Here is a 23,266-nt window from a genome sequence, read left to right as displayed (position 1 = left end):
GCCCGCGGGCTGCCGGGCCCTGCGACACCCGCGCCGCCATCTTGGCTGCCGCCTCTGCGTCCCGCGCGCTCCCGCCGCGCGCGCGCGGCCGTGCGCCCCCCCGCCACTGCGGAGCCGAGCCCAGCCGAGCCCAGCCGAGCCCGGGCTCGAGCCCAGCCCAGCCGAGTCGAGTCCAGTCCAGCCCAGCCCAGCCCAGCCCAGCCAGAGCCCAGCCGAGCCCGAGCCGAACCGAGACCCTCCGAGCCCGCCGCGCGCGCCCCCCAGGGATCGGGCCGCTCCGCCGCCTTCGGCTGCGCTCGCCTCGGGCTCGGCCGGGCTCGGGTCGCCTCGCGACGGGCTCGTCTCGGTTCGGCTCGCGTCCACTCGGCTTAGCTCGGGTCAGGTCGCCGGGGCCATTCCTCTCCCCCAGTCCGGCAGGATTGTTCCCCGGACCGACCCCGCCCGGGGCAGCGCGTGGGCATGGCTCTGATCAGTGCTGGAAGGTCCCAGCGTGGGTGCCTTTGGCCGGAGCGCGCCCGCAGGGAGAGCGTCCATCCTCCCGCACCCTTCACGAGCCCAGGGGAGGCCCGCGGGTTGCCGGCGTAGCCCCCCGGATTGGCAGCAGACCTTCCCCACCCCCTTGGCGGGGACGGAGCAAGTAAGTTGCCGCCACTGTGGCTGCGCCCGCTCTGAGACAGCGGGAGTCGACCCAAAACCTCTGGCAGAGCGAGGCCAGGTACAGGGCTGTGCCAGGTCAGGTGTGGTGACAGGGCTGGGGTACACAACCCGGCATGGTGTGGTGGATGACTGGGCTGCGGTTAACGGCTATGCCGGTAGTATCACACAGGCTGTCAGCACTTGTATGCCGGCAGGTGCCCTTGCGACATCCTGCCACCGCCCCGTCAGACTCACACCGGCCCCAAACCCAGCAGAGACCAGACCATCTCGGGCCAGTTTCATTCTCAGGCAGAGAAATGCACTGCGTTAGCTGCAGCTGAACTCGGCCGTCATTAAATGCTTGTGAAATTCACAGCTGATTTGCAAATTAGACAAATGCGGATGAAAACCACATAGTGTTCCCCTGCAAGAGCCAAGGAGCCGCGTGGCTCTGGCTGGGCACGGACACGCACAGCCCGAGCTGGCTCCGTGACACCGCCTGGGCATACGAGCCAGTGCCGCTCTCAGCCGCGTTCCGGGCAGCGATGCCGCTCACCCCGCAGCTCCTCTGCCACGGGCTCAGTGCGTACGACCACGCTCCGGGAGGGACTTCTTTAATTAAAACCCGCCTTGGGATTCTTTCTTTAGGGCGGCGCCCTGGGCACGCCGGCCAGCGGCACGGTCGGGTCCACTCGGCGGGGCCTGACAGCGTTTGCCGCGTCTCTCTGCAGTTCTAAACGGGGGACCGGAGCGCACCCCGGTACCCCCGGAGCGGGGCTCGATACCCCGGGGCGGAGCGCGGCGCGCCCCGATGACGCCGGGAGCGGGCGGAAGGGGCGCGTCGCGGGAGGGCGGAAGCGGCGGGCGGGACGATGGGCCCGAGGCGGTGGTGAGCGGCGCGGGCATGGCGGCGGCGGCGGCCCGCGGCTGCCCCCCGGCGGGCTCCGGGGACCGCGCCCTGGCCGAGCTGCTGCTGGAGTTCTCCCGGGCACAGTACCGCGCCAAGGACGGCGGCGGCGCCGCCGCTGCCAAGGTGAGGACACCGGGTTTCGGGGACCGGGGGGCGCGAGGAGCGGGGACTGGCGCGGCGGGCATTGAGCGGTGGCTCTGCGCAGGTGGAGCGGATCGAGCGGCGGTGCTTGGAGCTCTTCGGCCGCGATTATCGCTACAGCGTGATCCCCAACGTGCACGGCGAGGTCTGCGCCCACTACCCGCGGCACATCGTCTTCCTGGAGCGCGACGCCGGCGCCAGCCGTGACTCGTAAGGCCCCCGGTCCCCGTGTCCTGTCCCGTGCCGCTGACGCCCGGCGGAGTTGTTGTCTCAGGGAGCTTCCGCGCCTGCCGCTCCGAGGCTCCCGCCGGCCGGGGGAAGCCCTGCGGGCTGCGCTGCGCTGCGCTAATTATAGCCGGTGGTGTCAGCCGCTCCCGGGACTCCCCTCGCTGCCTGCCGGGGCTGCCGAGCTCCCGTGGGGCTCCTCCCAGGGCTCTTGGGCCGCCTTGGTGAAAGCTGCCAAGCTGAGTCTGTTACGAGAGGGGTGTGAAGGAAACGGGGGGCTCCGGGGCAGCGCCAGCTTCGCTGCATGTGGCCCTGGAGTAAACCTGAGCACAGCGTTGGTTGTTGGTGATTGCTGTGTTGCAGCTGGCCCAAGGGCTCAAGGTTGGGAGCAAGCCTGTGTGATGATTTCCTTGTCTTGATGAAGTGCCTATGGTCTTGCTGCAAGGCCTCTGATGTGAGAAACTTTAGTCTGCAAAGCATCTCAGGGCAGGGGATCTGATAGGGGCTAAGCAGACAAGGTAGTCTCGATAGATACTTCTGTCATTCCAGACAAGGTTCCAGGCTATTTCATCTGTCCCCCCGTGGTGAACAGGTCAGTGGGCACTGAGGTTTAGTGAGCTAATGGGAAATGCTTGTTCAGTTTGGGGCACATCTGTGCCAACACATCACTGGACTTTGACCCACAAGCTCAGGATCACGTTGGTCTCACTTCTGCCTGAGCATGAGCTGCTCCTTCCAGCTCCAACCACAGCCTCTCGTTTTTATTTTTTGTTTCAACAAAACATAATGCAGTTTTGCAGTCTTGACTCTGTGTCCATGACAAGAGTAATGTGTTCAAAAGGAGGGGCAACAAGTCCTTCTCACAGGTCCAGCTGCTTTGCCTGAGGAAGGGAAACCATCAGCTGCTGTGCTAGCACGTGGGCTGGGTGCTGTAGGAGGGGGTCTTTGGAAACCAGCCACAACTGACTATCAGGTGGGAGAATTTCTGCCTAACAGTTGGATGAGATTAGAAAGGATTAACCCCCTTGCTGCAAAAAACTGAAGTTTGAAGCTTTTAAATGTAACTAGGGAAAGCTTTAGGGAAGAGAAACTGAATGCTTCTGCTTTTCCTGCTCTTGCAAGAGGAAAGGATGCTTAATTTTTCTGACAAGTATTCAAAACAAGAGTACTTACACTTGGTGCCCCATTTTCTTCTGTGACCTTTGCAAGCCAGCAGTGACAGTTAACTGTATTTATACTGTTTCTTTCCAAGTTTTGATTTACTGTCCCAAAGCAAGTCACAAAAACAGACTACACTTCATTATCACTCTCCTGATTTCAGGGTGATGAAGTTTGTAAAAGCCGCCAGGTGATTTTTAGACAAATGCAGGTTTCAGTTTGATAATTTTACTCCTATGGAATAATTATGAAACAGAGACCATTGCACCTCTTGTGTTACAGAAGGCAAGAACCTCTTCCAGTGAGCATCCATCTAGGACCAAGTCTCTTTGGCTACTTCTCCTGGAACCACAGAATGGTTTGAGTTGGAAGGGACCTTAAAGTTCATCCAGTTCCGACCTCCACTGCTATGGGCAGGGACAACTTGCACTAGACAAGTTGCTGAGGGCCCCATCCAACCTGGCCTTGAACACTTCTGTTTTTATCTTTGTAATGTTTTTAATCAGCTGGTAAGATCTTCTTGAAGCTTCCCACCTCTGAGAATACTGAGGTGCTTTGGAAGCAGTTTTCACATGTGCAAACTCTGCTGTACCATTGTTTCTGCCAGTACAGCTGCTTCTGGAGCCATGTAGGGAAACATCAAAAAATTGATATTTTTAACCCAAATTGGTTCATTCTGTGGCTGCACAGCTGGGGGAAGAAAGTATGTTGCTTGATCAAAGTTTGCTAACAGTACTCTGAAGTCCAGGCAGGTGCAGGAGGAATTCTGTGTGTTTTGAACCTTTTTCTGTAGATTTTACTCCTATTTATGCTGCCTTTAATCACTAGTTCCTGTAAAACCATTACACCTGTTCTTCAGAGCAGCTTTCCCCATTACTACAGGAGTCTTGATACAACTGTGTTTGTTTACCATGTTCACCTCTAGCTCATGTTCATCTCTTGTATTACTGAGGGTGGTTATTGAGATGAGAAGATCTGAGAGCCTTATTTGTAGCACAGCCATGACTGATGGCAGAGCAGGTCTCTCCAGTGGGTGTGCAGGCTTCCCAAGGAACAGGCATGGTGTGCCTGGGAGAGGGGCATATCCTTGCATGTCCCCACTGGTGTGCTGGGCTTCCCGCTCACTCCATGGCCTGGGCTCCTGCCAAGCTGCTCAATCTCATTCCCAAGTGCTGCAGAAACCTCTCTGGGGAAGTGCAGTGAGTGAAACCTGGTGTCTTGTCTCAGCTCCCAGAGTGGTGCTTCTCTTAAAATTTCTGATCTTCCAGGCATTTCGTTTTTGCTGGATCTCATCTTCTGGACTTGGAAGCAGTGCCGTGGAGCTATTTTGGTAACACCACATTTAAGTTCTTGTTTCACTCCGTATTTGCTTTTGCGAAGGAAACGTAAAGAGAACTGGAGCAGAGTGCAGGATGTATCTCTTAATTGCGTGCATTCGTTTAAAAACGGACACACAATCAAATCCGTGCATCAGAATCTTTTGAGTTTCAACATAGTTTGGTGTTGGGAATTATACACAAAGGCATCTCTTCTCACACTTGCTCACGTTTTTCTGTCTGTCCAATTAGCACCCTCGTGTTCACATTGTTTAAAGAAGATTAGCTTGGGGTTTTGTTCTTTAAATTCTGGTATATGTCAAAGATCTTTGGAGGTGGACAGCAAAATAATTGTATAGGCAGGAAAACATGAAAAAAACTTAAATCACCAGTATGAATTCTGAGAACTAAATCCCTCTTTAAAAAAAAAAAAAAAAAAGAAAAGATTTGAAAGTCTTGTTTTCTGTTTCTCTGCTTCTACTGGCATCAACTTGTATAATATTTTCCATAAACAGATCCATTTCAATAATAGATTATTTTTTTTAATCCTTCCCAGAATGGGCAGCTGCTGGTACATTGCTCCACACTCACAGTGATTCTGAAGCTTAGCAACTTTCTTTAGCTTCCATTGTAAAGATACTAATTTATTCTTAGGCCACTGTTGTCCTTTGCATTTGAGTTCTCCTCCCTGCTCCTCCGTTGTTCTCTCCTTCACCCTGATGCACATATTGCTGTGCATCTGCTCTTCCCATCAGACCTTGGTGGTTTCTCTTGCAGCATAGACTGTCCCTTGGCCATCCTACTCATCTTCCTGTGCCTTTTCAGGCAGGGGTGGGTCACTAGAATCAGATGCTTTATCTCAGTGAGAGCCTGTGTTCTGCACAGTAATGGTGGTACTTCTACATCTCTTTAGGGAATTTCCCATGTTCTTATTTTTCCCCTTTTTCAGGTTTACCATGTTGATCATGTATTAGCATCCAGAGGTCACGGAGTTCATCTGGCTCTTTTACTGTGCTCCATTACTGGAAAGGGCTAACTGGAAAATCTTGTTAATCATCTCCAGGTGCATAGCCATGCAGTTCTGTATGTCCAGACTTCACCTGTTTTCTAATATATCACTCTGGATGCTTCTCCAGTTCCAACTCTAGTCCTCTCTGCATTGACAGTTCCTCCTGAAGGTCTGTGTAGTTCAGAAGTTAGTTTGGATTCCTGTCAAATGTGGGCTGATACTTGGACAAACTGGAGCAATTTTAACATGTTTCCAAAATGTCTTCCAGCATGAAACACAATTCTATTTTAACTTCAACAAGAAAACCAAACAAAATGTAGTTATGCAGATGCAGCTGACATTAATCTAAGTACCTTGCTCAACCCCCTAGCTGATTTAGTTGTTTAATTACCTGGCAACACAAATGCTTGAGGTTCATGGAGTGTTAAGACTTCATTTTCTATTCTATTTCTTTTTTTCTTGCAAAACTATGACTCTGATAGTGAATTCACTGTGAGGGTAGTACTGAGCTGTTTTTTGATGGAAAGGTGATGAGGAGGAAAACAGAACATGTATTTTTGTAGACACTGGCTGTTCTTCCCTCGTAATCCATGTGTTAGTCTGTGTCAGACCATACTGATGGTGTTCATATTGCCAGTTCCTGATACTTTCATGTACTGTGCATTGTTCTTTCAAAATAAAGAAAAGGAGACAGAAGAGCATCCAAATGTGTTGTACAGCAGCAGAAGCAGTTCTCAAAGAGGTATGTTCATGCTTACTAACTTCAGAGCTGGCTTCTAGGGAAAGGGATGGGATTGCAGCCCAGGGTGTCTGTGGCAGCTTTGCTGAAAGACATGTGAGAAGATGCTCTGTATACTGACCTGAATCTCTGCCCACTAGGTTTGAGAGCACTGTGCAGGTTGGCAAACTGCAGGATCTCATCAACCGGAGTAAGATGGCCAGGTGTAGAGGACGCTTTGTTTGCCCAGTCATTCTGTACAAGGGAAAGGTAAAACTTCATGGGTTACCTGTCTTTACTGAGAAAATGACCTTCCTGCCTGCCATTTGAACTGTGCAGCCACGGCTTCAGTCACTTGTCACTTTTCCAAATGCTGTAAAAATATGTGCTTAGGTACTAGCAGGCAGCCTGTAGTGCAGGTAGCATTAGTTCTCTAGGCTGCGTAAGTTGTCTGTGAACACTTCAGGCTGTTCTCCCCCACCAAGTCATGAGCCTTGCACCAAAGAGCTAACTTTTTTTCTTCTCCTATGTATGACCCTTCTGAAGTGCTAAAGATATTTGGTGTTTCAGGGAAAGATAATTATTGTCCCTGTTTGTCACTTACTCTTCCCGGCAGCTCCCTTTGAGTAACTTTCCTCTCTCCAGAGAAGTTTCCTTTGTCTGTTCCCTGGGGAGGCAAGATTGCATAAATGGCCTTATGAATGTGTGGGCTTGTCTGCAAGGGGATCTGTAAGAAAGTAAAATTAGATTCATTTTTATGCGAATTACTTAAACTGTGTTGAAGCCCTGTAGGAATAGTCTCATTTAGAATTTAAGTAGCTTAATTCAGTTTTCTTAGTTGAATTTAGAAACACTGTATGAATAGCAAAATCATACCTGTGACAATTTTAATCTAGCTTGACTGAAGCCATCATGGGCTACATCTGCTGACCTTTTTCTGCAGGCGTGAACTGCCCAGAGTCGTCTTGGGACCATCCATAATCTCATCCAGAGGAATGTGGAAATAAGGCTCAAGCAGGGTATTAACAGAGCATGTGTTGCTAACTTGGCAGGAACTGACTGTATTCTCCATTGGAGAACTGGAGATGAAAATGCGATTTAAAAACTAGCTACAGATAAAGGCACTTGGGATTTTGCTGTATTTTGAAAACTTAGTCTGGACCAGGGTTGCAGGGCAGGCTGCTGAGAGGTGATAGCTGTAGGTACCAGCCCTTTCTATGGAACCTGACAGCAAATAGGCCTGATAAGGGAAAGACTTCAGGAGCCTTTGTGATTAATAAAAAAATCTTCCTCCAGCATATTTGCAGATCAGCAACACTGGCCGGCTGGGGAGAGCTCTATGGGCGCACTGGCTACAACTATATCTTCTCTGGTGAGTGAGGAGCCATTTGTCACTGTCTGCCTGGTAAGGCTGGTCAGTGCTGGGACAGAGACCCATACATGAGGCCAAGCTCTTCCCAAGGCCAGTGAGAGCTCTAGCATGGGCTGCTTGTATTAGGCTTAGCATAACAGAGCAAAGACTGAAACCTCGTGTCCTGTTTCCAAGGACTGTGCTACAGGACAGTGCCACAGCCTATAAGAACCAGTGACAAAAGAACTTGAGGCTGAAGAGTCAATTAATTCAATTATTACAGGAAACATGTAGGCAAATAAAGGCATCCCAAAGGATTCAGGGTACCAGTTCCCAAACATTGGGGATGGGAATAGTGGAGGAAACAGGATTAGAACTTGCTGTTGCTTGACTAATCATTGGGAATCAAATGCTGCTAATGGTGATATATACTGGACTCCAGGGAAAGCTCTTTAGGGGAGTAGTGGGTGCCTGTAGTGTGGGAGCTGAAGCTTGGCTTAAAAAAGCACTGCATACCACTTTTGAGGTGTCCTCTGGCTGTCAGTCATGGGTTTCACTTGTCCAGGTACTTTACAATTACAAGGAAAGAGTGGGTTACATTAGAAAACAAGCTTTTCAGGAAGAGGAAATGTGGGGAACTACATTTAGGTGTGAAGAGAAAGCACCAAACCATGACCTTCTTGTGTGCATACATACCTTGTCAGATTGGGGATTGAGTTGGTTTACAAAAGCTTCAGTTCTTAATGTCTTTCTTGCAGGAGGTTCTGATGATGCTTGGGCTGATGCAGAAGACATTTCCGAGGAAGACTCTGCACTTAGGTTTGTATGCATCACTGGGATGAGGAAAAGGGAGTCTGGACGTAAGCTGACTGGCTCAGCCACTCACTTCTGCTCTTTTCTAGTTTGGGTATTGGGCATAGGCTTGAGACCCATCACCAGGCTCAGGGTCTTGCTTTCCTTGCTTTTGGAAAAGAGTCTTGAATATTAATGGCTGGCTGAACCTAATGTAGCTGAAGCCTGCTAATACATTGCCAGAGGGAAGGGCTGGAGACAGGAATATGTAGAGCCATTTAAAAGGTTTTTGAAGGGCACAGATGTGTTTACTTCATCAAAAAGTACATCTCCAGGCTGTAGAAATTGTGTTGTATCTTACGTGTTTGTTGCAGAATGGAGTGAGATGTGCCAAGGGACCATGAGCACAAACTTGTAGTGTCAGTTCTTTTCAGAGTCTGACTCAGACCTGTGGAGACAAGGCTCGTGCTGTGCTGCTTATGGCTAGAAGTGGTTCAGGGAAGAACTGTGGCTCACCTGGGAAGAATCAGGCTCAACTTGGTCAATCTTACATGCTCACCTTGCTTTGCCTCATTCTTTCTTGCAGAAATGCAGATTCCCAGCTGTTTGACAAGGTCAGAGGGCATGACATCAAGCTGCTTCGATACCTGTCTGTCCGATATATCTGTGACCTGATGGTGGAAAACAAGAAGGTGAAATTTGGCTTGAAGTGAGTCTGGGTTAATTTGTTTTTGTGCAGGCTTTGGTTTGCAGCTAGTGTAGCCCTTATGTGTGAATTGCTGTCAGGCATGCACTCAGCATCCTGGGAGCAGTCCCTGGAAGAGTTCTATAGCAGGGTAGGTTAGTTGATTCTGTAAAGAAAACACCAAGGTTTTAGGCCACAGAAAACTCTTATCAATGGGGGCAACATAACTGCTTTCTTCTGTTTTCTGCAGTCTGAGTGGCTTTTTCCCTGTACAGCTTTATAGTAATGAGATAGTCACCCCTTCAGAAGGGAGACAGCAAAGGAGCCCTCTGCTTGTGTATAGGAACAGAGGGAGATGTTTCTCCTGCTTGTCTCAGAGAAAAGCTTTAGTGATTTTGGGCTGTACCTATTTATGTGGATGTGTTGAGTAAGTTCTGCCCCTGCTCACTACTGTGTCAAGTCATAGCGCAGGGAGATGCAACAAATAATTTTTTGGGTGCTGGTGTCTGTGTGAAAAACACTCTGTAAGTATCTGCTGTTCTCCTCTTGTCCTGTGCAGTGTGACGTCTTCTGAGAAGGTGGACAAAGCTCAACGTTACGCTGATTTCACACTTCTCTCCATCCCATATCCAGGTACAGGAATGATGGTCAGAGGGACTCCCAAGGGACAGGTGACAATCCGTTTCTGGGGACAGGGAGATAACTCTGTGTGTGTATATGTAAATGACCATGACTTGCTAAATGTTTCCTATGCTCCCTCTGGAGAAAAACTCTTTTAAACCGAGAACAGTGCAATGAACCTGGATGCTCTGGCAGTGTGAGTCAGCATTAGGCACTCTTTGAGGTGGCAAAATAATTTCTCAGCAGTCCTTATTAATTCAAGCACAGAGGAAAAGTCCCAGAGGTGGAGTTGGTTAAGATGGCCTTTGACATCACTGTAACTCCAAACTACCACCTGATGCAACATATGTATCTTGTTCTATGTTATGTAAAAACCCAATTCTTAAGGGTAATTTCTAGTCTAGTGTTCCAGAGCTCTGCTGTAAGAAATCCTCAGTGCTAGCAGAACAGTTCACCTGAGCCTGCAGTGTATGACAGAGGCAGCCCTTCACAGCCTGTCTCCCCAGCTATATCCATCTCTGTGCCTAGCAACCACTGCTGGGTCACTTGCACTCTTTACAGATGAACTGAATATTCCTGCCTGCCTGCTGATGTCAGGCTTGGCAACAGGATCAGATGCAAGGCTGCTGTGCTTGAGGTCCATCTGCCGACTCTTCTTTCTCCCTAGTGCACAAAGAAAGGGAGAGGAGGAGAAAAAACAAAACCCAAAAAAACTGTGGTGAATGATCCAGACCCAGACTTTTCCTTGATTGCTAGTTTTTGCTCTTAAACATGTTCTTAAAGGTGTTTTTCCTTTTATACAGAAATTAGTGACAATTCAGAGAAGCTGCATGAAGACTTCTGTTGAGTTTGGCATGCAGGTTGCCAAAGTATACAGAAGTAAGAGTATTTACTGGTTTCTATAGTATGTAGCACAGATATATGTTGCTGCTGCGCACGTCACCAGACTTGGAACACGAGAAAGACTGTGTACACAGGTCTTCTGTAGTGCTGTAAGGAATGGAGAGGAAGTGACTATAGAGTTAAGCTGCAGAGTTGTTTCTGTATGGGGATCTGCATGTGGTAGGCAATACTCAGTGATGGTCCTTCCTCTTGTGCCCTCTGGGACAGCTGCTTTCTTTTAGCAGCTCTTCACTACCACGCTAGAGGTAAACCTTATTAAACTGCACACACTCCCTGCAGATGTTGCCTGATTTCAGCAGTGCTGGTCCATGGGGAAATGTTGTCATTCTGTTAAATCTAAGGCATACACATCTAAGGATCAGCAGCCCCTCTAGTGACTGGCCAAATGCCGTGATACATTCTTATTGATGTTTCCAGGGTTGCACTGAAAGAATTTTTGTTTTGTAATTTGTTTCTGAAGTTATTCTAAGATACTGTCGCCTTAGGTGAGCAAGACAGCGTCCAAACAGAGTCACAGAATTGTTGTGGTTGGAAAAGACCTTTAAGATCATTGAGTCCAATCATTAACTCAGTGCTGCCCAGGCTCCCACTAAACCATGTCCCCAAGTGCCACATCTACCTGTCTTTTAAATACCTCCAGGGCTGGTGACTCCACTCCTTGCTGAGGGTGCACTTGATCCCCTCATCCAGATCATCGGTAAAGGTGTTAAACAGGCCTGGCCCCAATACTGAACCCTGAGGAACACCACAAAACCTGGGGATCAGACACCAACTGGATTTAGCTCCATTCACCACCGCTTTTTGTGCTCAGGCATCCAGACAGATTTTACCAAGCGAAGAGTAAGAACTGTCTGGAGTGAAGGACTTGGGTTAAAATGGGGTATCTGTAGAAGCTTTTGGTATTTGTGGATGCTAACAGTTATGCCATAATCCCCCATTCTTTGCATGAAGTCATTGTTTAATTGGAGTTAAATCTCAACTGACAGATTGTGTCCTGACTGCATATTTGAGGATTAGTCCTATCCTTGCACAAAGATTCTTTTCTTGGCTTTTTTTTCCATTGAAGTTACTTGTGACTTGCAGGGTGGTAATCTCTCTCCGTGTTCTGTGCCTGGCACAGGGGTATCTGGGTAGTGTGGGCACTGTGGCACTGCTGAGGTGTGTACAGCACACTGGGAGAGGTGTTTTGTGTAGCCTGCAGGCAGCCACAGTGCTAATGGTGCTGCTCAGCTGTGACTAAGTGACTGCAGGTTGCAGCAGAGACTTAAATAGTTGTTTGAGAAGGGCCAAGCCAAAGGACACATTTCAGGAGGGGAGAGCTTGGGGAAAAGCTTGGAAGTGGTTTTGTACCTCTTTCCTTCAGATGGGGTAAATCCCACATTTGAAAGAGAAGACTGAAATGTGAGAGAAATCACAGCCACCTCTAACAGAGCCATTTCTTGTTACCTGCAGCAGATGCCCTCTGAAAATTGGCTTTCTCCAGGCCTTTGCCAACACCTTCTTTTGGTGGTTCCTTCTCACTCAGCATGTCAAGCTGATGCCTTAGATCTGTGCAAAAGTCCATGGCCCTGCAAAACATAGCTCCTTGCTGAAACCTCTTGTTCGGGAAAAAATGAAATCAATCCCTCAAGCTCCCCATTTGCTGTGTTTGGAGTTTGCCCTTTGCTGTGTGTCTGTACTGCTAAGTGCCCTGGGCTGTTGTTGCTGGAGGCCGTGCTGCACAGTGTACTAAGGATTACTGCTCTTCTCTTCCCACAGGCAGCAGTTTTGATTGGTTTGGATTTCTGGAGCCTGGGGCTGCCAGCACTCCTAGTCCCACAGGGCACTTCACTTGTTAGATACCAGTTAGCTGAATCGTTGTTCATTATCTCTCTTTCTTGCAGGCTGTGAATTTTTTAAGGACTACAAAGACCGGGATTATACAGCTGAAGGTCTCATATTTAATTGGAAACAGGTACATGGATGTTACAAAACTGAGAGCTTTGTGTTTTACTGGGCCTAAGTCTTGCCTTCCAGTTCCTCAGCGATGGTGTGTATGTCATGGGCCTGTTTCTGATCACAAGGAGGAAATCAACAGGACAAACAAAACAGATAGGGAATGTACTAAATTATTGATTCATATGTAAAATAAATGAATCGTTATCCTGAAGTGTAGGATGATTGACCTCTCATGGAAGGTATGGATTGCTCCCAGTTTTGAATTCTGATCTCATTGATAGCCTCAGTTCTCAGTTCTTTCTTCATATTCTGTCTCCTGCTGAGGGGATGGTTGAGTGGGGCAGTCCTGCAGAAATTCAGAGACTAATATGCCCAACTTTCACTGTCGGGAGTACATAAAAGCTCCACTTGTCCATTAGTCCTTGCAAGAGTCTGAGTTTATTCTTACAGCTTCAGGATTTTGCATACAAAGATGCTTTGCTGAGATGTTTGGGTTTTTTGTAATGCACCATGTGGCATTTGTTGTCTTGGTTTTTTCTGGAACTCATTCCCTTCAAGTCATGACTTTCCTCTGACCAACTGTGTTTGGGTTTTTTACAGGACTATGTAGATGCTCCTTTAAGTATCCCAGTCTCTCTGACCCAGTCTCTGAATATTGATTGGAGCGAGTACCAGGTGAGCAAAGTGGATGTCTCTGTGGGAGGTCAGGGATGTATTCAGGAAGGATCAGGAGAGATTTGAAATCTGACTTGCTCCTATTGCTGTAATCTGGCTCACTTCATACCATCTCAGTGGGGGTGAGGCTGCTTGACAGTTCAGAACAGCAGTGGAAATCCTGTACCCAAAAGCTCCATGGCTTGCTGTGCCCTGAGGCAGCTGACTGTAAAGTCAAGCCTTCCGGTGTAGCTTCCAAAAATTTGCAATCCATTAGGGAGATAGGTCACTAACAAAGGTAAGGAACAAGGCAGGAAACAGAAAGCAGTGTTACCTGTTCTCAGTCTCAGCTCGGCACGGGCCTACCCTGGGCAGACTTCCTTGGCTGTGGGGAGTCTTGAGAGAGGTCAACCTTCTCCTCTGTGAGCAGAGCTGAGGGACTGGGCACCTTCTTCATGGGTGTGCAAGGTGCGTTCCTATGGGAGAGGAGTAGGGAATCATAACCAACCATGGCAGATCTCCACTCCTTATTGCTGACAGCATGGCAAACAGTAATTGAACTCTTCTGTTTGCTCAAGCTTCAAAGTTTACCTTTGTTCACACCAGGAAGTATCACCTTATACTACTGATTAGTGTGCTCCATTTCACACATCAGTGGATCTACCAGGTTTTGTGGGGACTGACTGTGCTGGAGCATGTCACGTTACTGTGCCCTGTGGCTGGAAGCACCACAGAACCACAGAGCTCCCTGTGCTGTGCCAGTGTTTGTTGTCAGTAATGTAAATACTGTTCAAGTGCCAGCATAAGCAGAATCACAGAAAAGTTGAAGCAGAACTAATAGAACTACAGCTTGTGTGTGGCTAGAAACTTGTTCACTAGAATACTGAACAGCCAGTATTTTTAAAAGGATATTAAAAATTGAAGAGGATGTAATAAATAGATGCAGAAATGATTTGAGGACTGGAGAACATACTTCACTCAAAGCGAAAGTTCTCAGTCTGTTTAGCTAATCACTAAGGTGATGGAGGGTTTACTTGATTAATGTGTAAGTACATTTGTAAGGAGAAAATACTAATTCTAAATCACTCTTGACTCTGGGGAAGAAGGGCTGCACAGGAAGCAATATCTGCATCTGAAATCAGACCTTCAGATAAGGAAAAGCAGTCTTGCATGTTATTTTTGAGGATAATCTGCTGGAACATGCTGCCAAAGGAGAAATGAGCTGTCACCCCTATTTGAGATGCTTTTCTGGGCAAAGATCTTGCCAAGTGCAAGCTTCAGGCTGTACTTGGGGCAACTGAAGAAAACTTTCTTGTTCGTGGTATAGAGATCAGACTGGATAATTGGATGATGCCTTCTAAAATAAGCGGAAGATGGATCGAATTGGGCAGATAAAAGATTTTGTAATTATGTGGTTTTCTTCTGCAGGCTGACTATGTTCCCTGTTTCCCTACTCTTTTGTGGCTCTGCAGGCCTCACGGCTGAGCAATATGTTCTTTGTCTGACACTAGTCTTCAGTGTGGTTACACACAGATGTGCACACATGCAAGCACACAGTGAGGGTTCTGTTGCTTATGGTCACATGTCACTTACACCACTAACATTTCTGCCATGAAATGTGTCCAACTCTTGCTTTTTCCTTGCCAGTGCTGTCTTATTTCCCTTGAGCTAGTTCTGATTCTGATCAAACCACTGAAATTCCCTGCATCTTCTCGTGACGTGACAGTCAAGTGACAAGCTTGGGCTTGTTCTGATGTTTTTCACCTGTATGTCTTGTAGTGCTGGAGTTCTCTGAGTTCAGAGCCCTTCTGTAGTTCTGCTGCTACTTGGGGGTCACTGCAGAAGTCCAGTGCCTGTCCAGAGGGTGGGTGAAGGTCAGCCCTCTGCCAGCAGCCTGCCAGGGACATTTTCAAGGACCACAGAGTTTTGAGCAAAGTGCTTGGGTTGTGGAAACAGGCTGCTGGCCTTGGCCTGCACATCCCATCATGCTGCTGGCATTACACACGTGGCTGGAATGTGGCTCAGCCACTTGGTAAAGTGCACGTGGGCAGAAGTGGGTCAGTGCTCTGAGCATGGGCTGCTTGGAGCTTTGGGGCTGCAGGCAAAGCAGCTCCTCTGCCAGCCAGGAAGACAGTAGAGATGGTCTTTAATGCTTTATTTGCCTACCTGGTATCTTGTCCCAGAGTGCCTTTTGCAGAGGATGGGGAGATTCATACAAAGGGGAAGTGTGTCACTTTGAGGAACGGCCATGTGGTTATTTCTGCTTTGCTGCTGTTCTGGATAGAGCAGCTCTGAACTGCAGAGCAGCCTTTTGCTGTGGGCAGACCCTTACCATCAACATTCCTCTTTCTGCAGAGCTGGGACCTCATACAACAGACACAGAACTACCTGAAGCTGCTGATCTCCATTATCAATAGTGATGGTAAGGCAAACACCTTGCTCCCAGCAGCGTAACTGGAGCAGTCACTGTCCCTGGAAGAACGGCTGATGGTATTAGTGCCATTGTGGATCAGCTCCCAATACAGAAGTCACTTTTAATTCTCTCCCTTCAAAACAGGGTGATGGTCCTACCATCTCAGAACTCCAGCTCCCATCTTAGAGAGAGACTTGCTGATTCTTTGAAAACCCTTTCTTCCTGAACATGAAGGGATATTTGAAAACTTAGCCTACTGTTTTACTACTTTAAATGTGAAGAGAAGAAACATTGTTTCTTTCCTTTTTGACTCTTGCTCTTGTTTTGCTGGTTACCTGTATTTTGTCCCCCCAACACAGGATCTCATTTGGTGCCGTTTAAGAGCCCCTTTCATCACGGGCACCCCAACTCTTGAAGAGTGTCTGTTGCCCTTTGTGGCATCCCATTCCCTCTGGGCACCGTGACCTAACACTGATGGATGGAGCTGTGGCTGGTTCTGACAGCATGGCCAGCTACACTTGCCTGCACTAGCTGTGTTGGGACACACTGCAGGTTTTCTGTAGGGTGTAGGGTTTGTGCCTTGTGTGTGCCTCTGCTCAGTGTGCAGCAGGAAGGTTAGTGAGACTGAAAAAATGTTCAGTTGGAGCTGTTTTCTCACCAGTGTAGAAATAAATTATGATAGTGAGTTGCAGCTGGTAGGTGTATGTTCGGGGTAGTAAAGTGATGTTCATACCTGATGACTCTGTGTCCTGAGCAGCTGTCAGGACCAGGACAGCACATCAGCTGGTGCTGCTGACAACCCAGGACACTCTGAGCAATTTGTTGGCGGCTGTATTCAAGACAGAATGTTCTGGCTGAGCTCTGCTCTTGAGTCTGGGCTTTGGGGACAGAGAGTAGCTTGTCTCTACAGATTTGCTCTCATTGCAACATCCTTTTTTTTCCTTCTCCGTCCTACCCCTGCCTGGAACAGATGACAGCGGGCTCCTGGTGCACTGTATCTCCGGCTGGGATCGAACGCCTCTCTTCATCTCCTTATTGCGCCTCTCCTTATGGGCTGTGAGTACCTGGCTCTGCTTCTGGGGCTGATTGCTTGGAGGGTGAGTGACCGTCTCCAGGAAGCGGTGGTGGAGCTGTTAATGTTCCTAATGTTTCTTCAGACATGCTGTCACAGGCAGGTAGAGGAAGATGGGTACCATGGATCACTGTGACAGTTCTCAGCAGATCATGAATTCCCAAGTTCCACTTCCCAGGGCTGCTGCCTGAAGGCTGTGTCTTTTGCTTTGCAGGATGGGCTGATCCACACGTCCCTGGAGCCATCTGAGATTCTCTACCTGACAGTGGCCTATGACTGGTTTCTCTTTGGGTAGGAATGATAAGTTTTACTTGCCTGTGCGTCCCTGTACAACAGGGGAGAAGCCTTGAGGGGTCATCTTTGATGTTTGTTCACAGCCAAAGGTTGATGTTTGAGCAGCTCCCAGTGAGCTGGGACAAGAAGGGCTGATGCCTTTTTTTACCTGAGGGCTCAGGCATGTGGCTATTCTTGACAGCTTGTACTCTTCTGATTCTGGCATGTGACTGAGCTTCCCTTGTTCTCTTCCCAGGCACATGTTAGTCGATCGACTCAGTAAAGGAGAAGAGGTGAGTGTTGGGTCTGGGGCAGTGGCTGAGCACTGCTTTGTGTTCTCAGGATACCTGTTTAAGGTAGCAGTGTTCACTGCCTGCTCCTGCTAGTATCAGTGGTGTGGCCAGGCTCTAAAAAGATTGTTCAGGTGCTGGAAATGTGAGGTAAGAGCCTTGCCCTGTCACTTTGTGATGCAAAAGTTGTGGGGTTACTTCTCTCTCAGGCTACAGTTTTGTTGGGGGGGAGGGGTCACTCCTGCCCATTTCCCTCCTGTGCCATTAGTGTTCAGGCCCCACATTAGAGGGTGCTAGGACTTGCTGTTCAGCTCAGCAGTGAGAAGGATGTGTGACTCCTTGAAAATAAAGCTGGATAGTCTTGTGTGCTTGTCCTGAGTGCCAGCCATCCTGCCTGGGTGCTGCAGCTGCGTGTGGCTTGCATGTCATCACAGGCTCATGGAGCAGCTTGTGTTGGTTCCAGTGTGTGAATTTGGTGGGGTGTGTCTGTGGGTGCACATACGGGTCTGGGATGCACTTAAAATTAGTGGAACTAATACTCTTCAAAATCTTTCACTGTTAAAAAGCAAAAAAAGATTGCTCTGACTATAGTTGCAATATAGTGTAATATCATTTCTGAATAGAAAAGAGATGGGGTGTGTGTCTAACTCTGTTGCTATTCCCCTGTTCCTCAAACTCTCACCTTACTAAGAAATCTTCTGCCTTCAAACAGCAGAGGCAGGACCCTGGCCTATTTTCCATCTTTCAGGGGTACAAAATCCCTGTTTTAGTATCATTCCTCCTATTCCTTCCTTTCCTGGTGTTCAAGCCTGGCAGCTCTGCTCTGGTGCCTGCTTGGTCATGGGTGGAGTCAGTAGCTGCAGCAGGAGAGGGGGTGCCTGGCTGCCTCTGGCGCTCCCTGCTCCCCACTTCTCCCAGGAGAAGGGCACGGCTCTGCATGGGTGGGTGGGGTGGCAGAGGCACAGTGGGGTGATTGATGCAGAGTGGGGTGTGGCAGGGCACAAGCTTGGGGCCGCAAACGCTGTAGGTACCGCGTGCTTCCAGATATGGTAGAGGTCTGCTGCTGAGGTGGAGCATGTGGCTCTAACTCTGCAAGTCTTGCTGGGTTTGCTGCTTACCTGAGTGTATAAGCAGCTGCTGCCATCTCTGTTCCATTCTGTACTGATGGCATAAGTACCTGCTGTGGGCTTGCAGCATGTGTGCAAGGCATTGATAAGGAGACTTGTTCCCCTTCTTTTCTGGGCCTCCCCGTGGCAGGGAGCAGAGGGGCAGTTTAACATGGAAGAGAAGGCCCAGGATGGGATGGTGGCAGCCCATGGCACACTGGAAGCTGGTAGCTGCAGATTTTTTGCTATCTCCTTCCTGCCAGCACCTCCTCACCAAGATAAGAGGCTGCATGGAGCCTCGGGTTCATTCCTGAACCGCTCTTCTCTTTCCCTTTGCTCAGATTTTCTTTTTCTGCTTCAATTTTCTGAAGCACATCACCTCTGAGGAGTTCTCTGCTCTGAAGTCACAGAGGTAAGGAGCCTGTGCTTGCTGCTGCATGGGCTACAGAGCCAGGGAGCTTGTTAGTGCTGCTTCTTTGGGGAGATGGAAGCCCTGGTGTCCTGGCCCAGTTTTCTTTAATTTATTCTGCACTCTGAAGGCTGCAAAACGGGGCCGAGGCTTGTGAGGTGCCACGTTGTGCTCTGAAAAACTGTCCATGCTGAAATGTGCTCTCTGCTTAATGACTGTCCGTGGATGCTTTAGCACGGATGAACCCAGAGATGTGTGCTCTGGCTCAAGCAGGCTGCACAGCAAGCTCCATCAGGCACTGGTGGGGACAGAGGGGGTGGCTGGTTTTTAACAGACTGCCCAGCATAAACCCTTATTATTTCAGGAGGGACAGAAGGAGGCAAAGCCCGCCTTGGATGCTCTGAATAAGCACATTATGTGCAGTGTTGCCTGTTGCCACCTTCTCAAAGCATAGGAGGTTTGGGTTGGGACTGTTAGGAGTCAGACAGTGCACACTGGCCCATCCCCTCTCCTCTGCCCCTGTATAGCTAATTCCCCACTGCTCTGATCTGCTGTGTGTGACAGAGACCTGGCTATGGCCAGCCTCCACACAGCCCTGAAGTGTGCCTGAGGTAACTTTGTCTTTCCTTCCCCAGAAGGAAGAGTTTGCCACCTGGCTTCACCCTGGAAGAGATCTGCATGCTCAGTGAGTGCTGCTGTCAAGCATCAGTGCCCGTGGGTGCTGGTAATGGTTCATTGCTTGTGAGCTTGGGTTCCCAGCTTCAGGATGACCCCAAATGGGTGTGCTGTCTTTGGGGCCTCACAAGAACAGGGCACAGGGAAGTGTATGGCTTAAAGGGAGAGAAAGTGAGTGAGACCAAGCTGGTCTTCAGGTAGCTCTGTTTTCTTTTCTCTAGAGCAGAAAGACCGAGGCAGCACCACAAGCCTGAGCAGTGACTTCTCCCTAGGGATGGAAAGTTCTCCTGGAGCAACTGGGAGCTTTACCTATGAAGCAGTGGAGCTGATGCCAGCAGGAGCACAGGCTCAAGCAGCATGGTGAGGAGATAACCACTCAGTGGGCTGAACAAAAGGGGCAGGCTCTGAGCCTGATAGAAAAAATATTTCTGAAGTGTCTTGCCCTCCAGGTCTGCTCTCTGTAGCATGGATTCCTGACAGTGGGGGGAGGAATTTGGCTGTCAGAAGCTTTGCTGCAGTTTGTACTCCAGAGCTTCTGCACCAAAAACTGGAGGCCACCCCATGTTAAAAGGCTGTCAGGCTTCTGCAGGGATGCTTCTGAGTTTGTACATAGACAAGAGTAAAGCACATTTGTTTCATTTTCACCAGTTTCACTGTTAAACTTCATCCACAAAGGATTTCATTACTTTTAAAAGATAGTTCCAAACTATCAGAAAAATTACATTTGACAGCAGCCTCCCCAGGGAAAAGTAGAGATGGTTCAGCTGCCCTAAAATGAAGCCTAATCAGAGTTTATGAAAGACATTATACAGGAGGAGTGTCTGCAGTTAGTGGGAGTTGGGCTGGGTGGCCAAGAATCCCCTCTAAATTTTAGCCCCTCTACCAGCATGAGGTGTGAGCTGAAAGCAGGTTCCTGCCTGCAGCACTGCTTAGAGACACTTCCAGGGGAGAATACAGAATTTTCAGTAGTGCCTCTTGATAGAGGGTCACATAGAACTTGCCTGGGATGCAGCTGGCTGTCTGGAAGTGGGGAAGGTGCCTGGCAACTCTGCTACTCTGGGACAGGTGTTTTACTTGCTTGTGGAGTTTCTGGTGCTGTTTGGGGATTTCAGAGCCTTGCTGTAGGGTTGCCCCTCTCAGTTTAATTTTTCTCTCCTCTCCCTCAGCACATGTGAAGAGGCTATTTTATATTGCAATTATTTTAAATTAAATCTGGGTTGTGCTGGAGGCATTTAAAGTCCTCTGGGACTGAGCTTGCAGCCATGCTAGTGGCAGCAGCCTTTCTAAAGTACTTTGTATATTCAATTTAAAGTGCTGAGAAGGGGAGGGAGAATATCCCTTCAGAATCACAAAATGGAGATGGAGAGTCCCAAACTGTTTGCCAAGTGAGCAACACGGAGTCCTCTAACACACAGAGCCTACCTATCCACATCAAAACTACTGCATCAAGTAGAGAACAACTTTCCACTTGCAGGGCTTCAGGGTAGTGACCTGGAAGCATTTATGTTGCTCTGAGTGCTCAGGACATACAGACTTGATTCTGCTGCACAGAACTTATGTGTGCTTTTCACAAGATGTGAAGTGACCAGGGCATGCTGGAGGAGATCAGCTGCACTTGTGTGGATCAGGGCTGGATTTTGTAACATGTTTCCTAACTCTGGTTTGCTTTTATTTCTGTGGAAGACATCAGGCTGTATTGGGCTAGCAGCTGCTCCACAGGGATGATTTGGGCTGTGCTGGGGGGCATGAGCTTGGGAAAGGGGAAGATTGTGAGCCTTGCCATGAGTGCTCAGCGAAGGGACTGATCATGGATGTTTTACTGCAAGCTGTTCTGGCTCTGTAGTCTGGAGAATACGTAGGGCTTGCTACAAGGGAGAGGAGGGGATGTACTTTGTTGTGTTGCCCTGAAAACAGGTGGCCTCACAGTCTCTGTGCAGGGAGAGGCATTTGATTTTTAGCTGTTCAAACCTGTTTCTGCAGGCTGTACTTGGAGATGTTGGCAGCTATGATAACATGAGATGAATAATGCTTAAGAGAGCATGTGGTGTGATGTTTGAGGGTGGACATCCTTCAAGAAATGAAGAGAGGATATCGTGCTTTCCACTGTACAATGAGCCTGTCTTTAGCTGCACTCACTGACAGTGCTTGAGATCTCAAAGCTGAGATGCCCTTCCATGTTTTAGGGGGAATAACATCTTTTTGCCTTGAGTTTGTTTGCTTTAGAATTTTTCTTTTTTACTTTTGTACATAGGGAGGTCTTTGTCCAGTTCAGTGGTCTTGGAAGGGGAGGAAATTCTTGGGACTCTTCTAGGGAAAAAAACAAAACTAAACAACTGACATAAGAAGGAAAATCTTCTGAACGTGGAGCAGCAGTGATGTGAATTAGTCCCAAATGTGTGCCTGTTCAGCATGTAGTTGGATGGTACTGTGAGCTAAGGCCTGATGCGGCAATGGACAGTGAATCATGACTGAGTCTGAATGTGCTGGCTAGGAAAGAAGCCAAAGCAGTTTGGGCTGTCAGCATAGACAGAGAGAAAACTGAAGTGTACCTACATCTGGAGTGACTGTCAGCTGTAAGCACGTGGTCAGAAGTGTGGTCAGTGGTGCCCAAAGGGAATTGCTAAAAGGGAAAATAACACTGGTGGTGTGTCCCTGTTGCCCTCGGTGCACACAAACGCCCACCTGGGCTGATACGCACTGTGGAGTTTGAGCAGATTGAAATGGTCTTTCCCCGCTGGGAGGCCCCTTGCTCAAGGCATTTTTGCTGCTAGACTAAACAAAGCAATCACTGTGTGTGTGTGGGCTGATGTATTCTCCCGTCTCTGATTTCCAGGTCACGTGGATGGTGATCTATAAAAGAATGGGCTAAGATGGGTTGAGCTCAGTGTACCCCCCTCACTGAGCAGTTACCCGTGACTCATGACTCCTTGGGAGGGAGGAGGGCGGGTTCAGTGGAAACAAGAGCTTGTAGCTGCTGGGCTAAAATCCATCCTGTGGTGGAAAGGCTTCCTAGTTGGAGTACATAGAAAAGTCAGCTTTCTCACCCACGTCCTCTGTCCCACAGGAGGAAGAGCTGTGCATCATCACCGCAAGCCGTGCTCTGGAGCAGGGCACAGCAGTCTGAAGACAGGCTGTCTTCCACAGGAATGGTTGAAGTTAAGTCCTCCAGCTCCTCCTCATCAACCCATTCTGATAACTTCCTGAGGATTGGAAGCAGCCCACTAGAAGTGCCCAGATCCAGGTGAGATGGGATGGAGCAGAGCATTTCTCAGCAAAATGAGTGTCTGGTAAAGGGAGTGCAGGGCTACATTTGTGTAGCTCTGGAAACACTGGAGCACCTGTGTTTGTATCTGTGGACAAACCTCGGGAGGCCTGTTCCTCTCTAGTCTGACCTTGTCTGAAGTGCTGGCCATTAAACACAGACACTCCTGCCTCAGCCCCTAGAGGAGCAAGGAACTGTACTGATAACAGCCAGCTGTCTGTTCTGCCTGTCCTCAGCGCATGCCTCAACTCTGAGCTCTGACATCTCTGCATCTTGCATGCATGCAGCTCACCGCATTTTCTCTGTCTGACGCGTCCACCAGGTTTTGAAATGGCCGTGGTGTTTGGGAAAGGAAGCTTTTCAAATCAAGCAGACCTCACTCTGCATCTATACTGTCCCCCTTTTCACCTGCTGACCCTCCTGGTGATTGGTTGGAAAAAAAACTGGGTGCTGGTAGCAAGCAGAGGTAGGAATCTGCTGGGAGCAAGCTGCGAGCACTGTGCCAGCGCAAAGGATTCTGCCCGGAAGGCTGTGTGTTCCTGCTGGGGCATGGGGACCCTGGACCTGAGCCTAATCTCGCGCCATAACAGAGGCACCCTTCTGGAGCGTGACACTGCAATAGGGCAGAGTTGACTGGGGAGCTGGGCTAGGGAAAAAAGAACAGAGCCTGTGGAGCAAACACCATGTGGTTAGGGCAACATGGAATAAA

The 23,266-nt window shown here is 48.9% G+C and overlaps 1 protein-coding gene across 2 annotated transcripts in view; it reads left to right on the top strand.

Moving 5' to 3' along the window:
- The first annotated feature begins 1,519 nt into the window (after nucleotides 1-1,519).
- Nucleotides 1,520-23,266, top strand: part of MTMR14 (myotubularin related protein 14) — a 31,483-nt gene continuing 9,736 nt past the window's right edge. For both annotated transcript variants that reach the window (XM_048315591.1, XM_048315590.1), the window contains exons 1-17: nucleotides 1,520-1,669; nucleotides 1,752-1,897; nucleotides 6,275-6,383; nucleotides 7,410-7,485; nucleotides 8,223-8,283; nucleotides 8,843-8,965; nucleotides 9,501-9,574; nucleotides 12,349-12,419; nucleotides 13,004-13,078; nucleotides 15,413-15,479; nucleotides 16,441-16,526; nucleotides 16,757-16,833; nucleotides 17,072-17,108; nucleotides 18,553-18,623; nucleotides 19,256-19,305; nucleotides 19,517-19,655; nucleotides 22,360-22,536. In XM_048315591.1, coding sequence (XP_048171548.1) covers nucleotides 1,541-1,669; nucleotides 1,752-1,897; nucleotides 6,275-6,383; nucleotides 7,410-7,485; nucleotides 8,223-8,283; nucleotides 8,843-8,965; nucleotides 9,501-9,574; nucleotides 12,349-12,419; nucleotides 13,004-13,078; nucleotides 15,413-15,479; nucleotides 16,441-16,526; nucleotides 16,757-16,833; nucleotides 17,072-17,108; nucleotides 18,553-18,623; nucleotides 19,256-19,305; nucleotides 19,517-19,655; nucleotides 22,360-22,536 — 1,568 coding nt within the window. In that variant the 5' untranslated portion in view covers nucleotides 1,520-1,540. The remainder of the gene's footprint in view (nucleotides 1,670-1,751; nucleotides 1,898-6,274; nucleotides 6,384-7,409; nucleotides 7,486-8,222; nucleotides 8,284-8,842; nucleotides 8,966-9,500; nucleotides 9,575-12,348; nucleotides 12,420-13,003; nucleotides 13,079-15,412; nucleotides 15,480-16,440; nucleotides 16,527-16,756; nucleotides 16,834-17,071; nucleotides 17,109-18,552; nucleotides 18,624-19,255; nucleotides 19,306-19,516; nucleotides 19,656-22,359; nucleotides 22,537-23,266) is intronic.

This window comes from Corvus hawaiiensis, chromosome 11 (genome assembly GCF_020740725.1).
Source record: "Corvus hawaiiensis isolate bCorHaw1 chromosome 11, bCorHaw1.pri.cur, whole genome shotgun sequence".
NCBI lineage: Eukaryota > Metazoa > Chordata > Aves > Passeriformes > Corvidae > Corvus > Corvus hawaiiensis.
The sequence above is the reverse complement of the archived record's forward strand: the minus strand, read 5'-3'. Positions and strand labels throughout refer to the sequence as shown.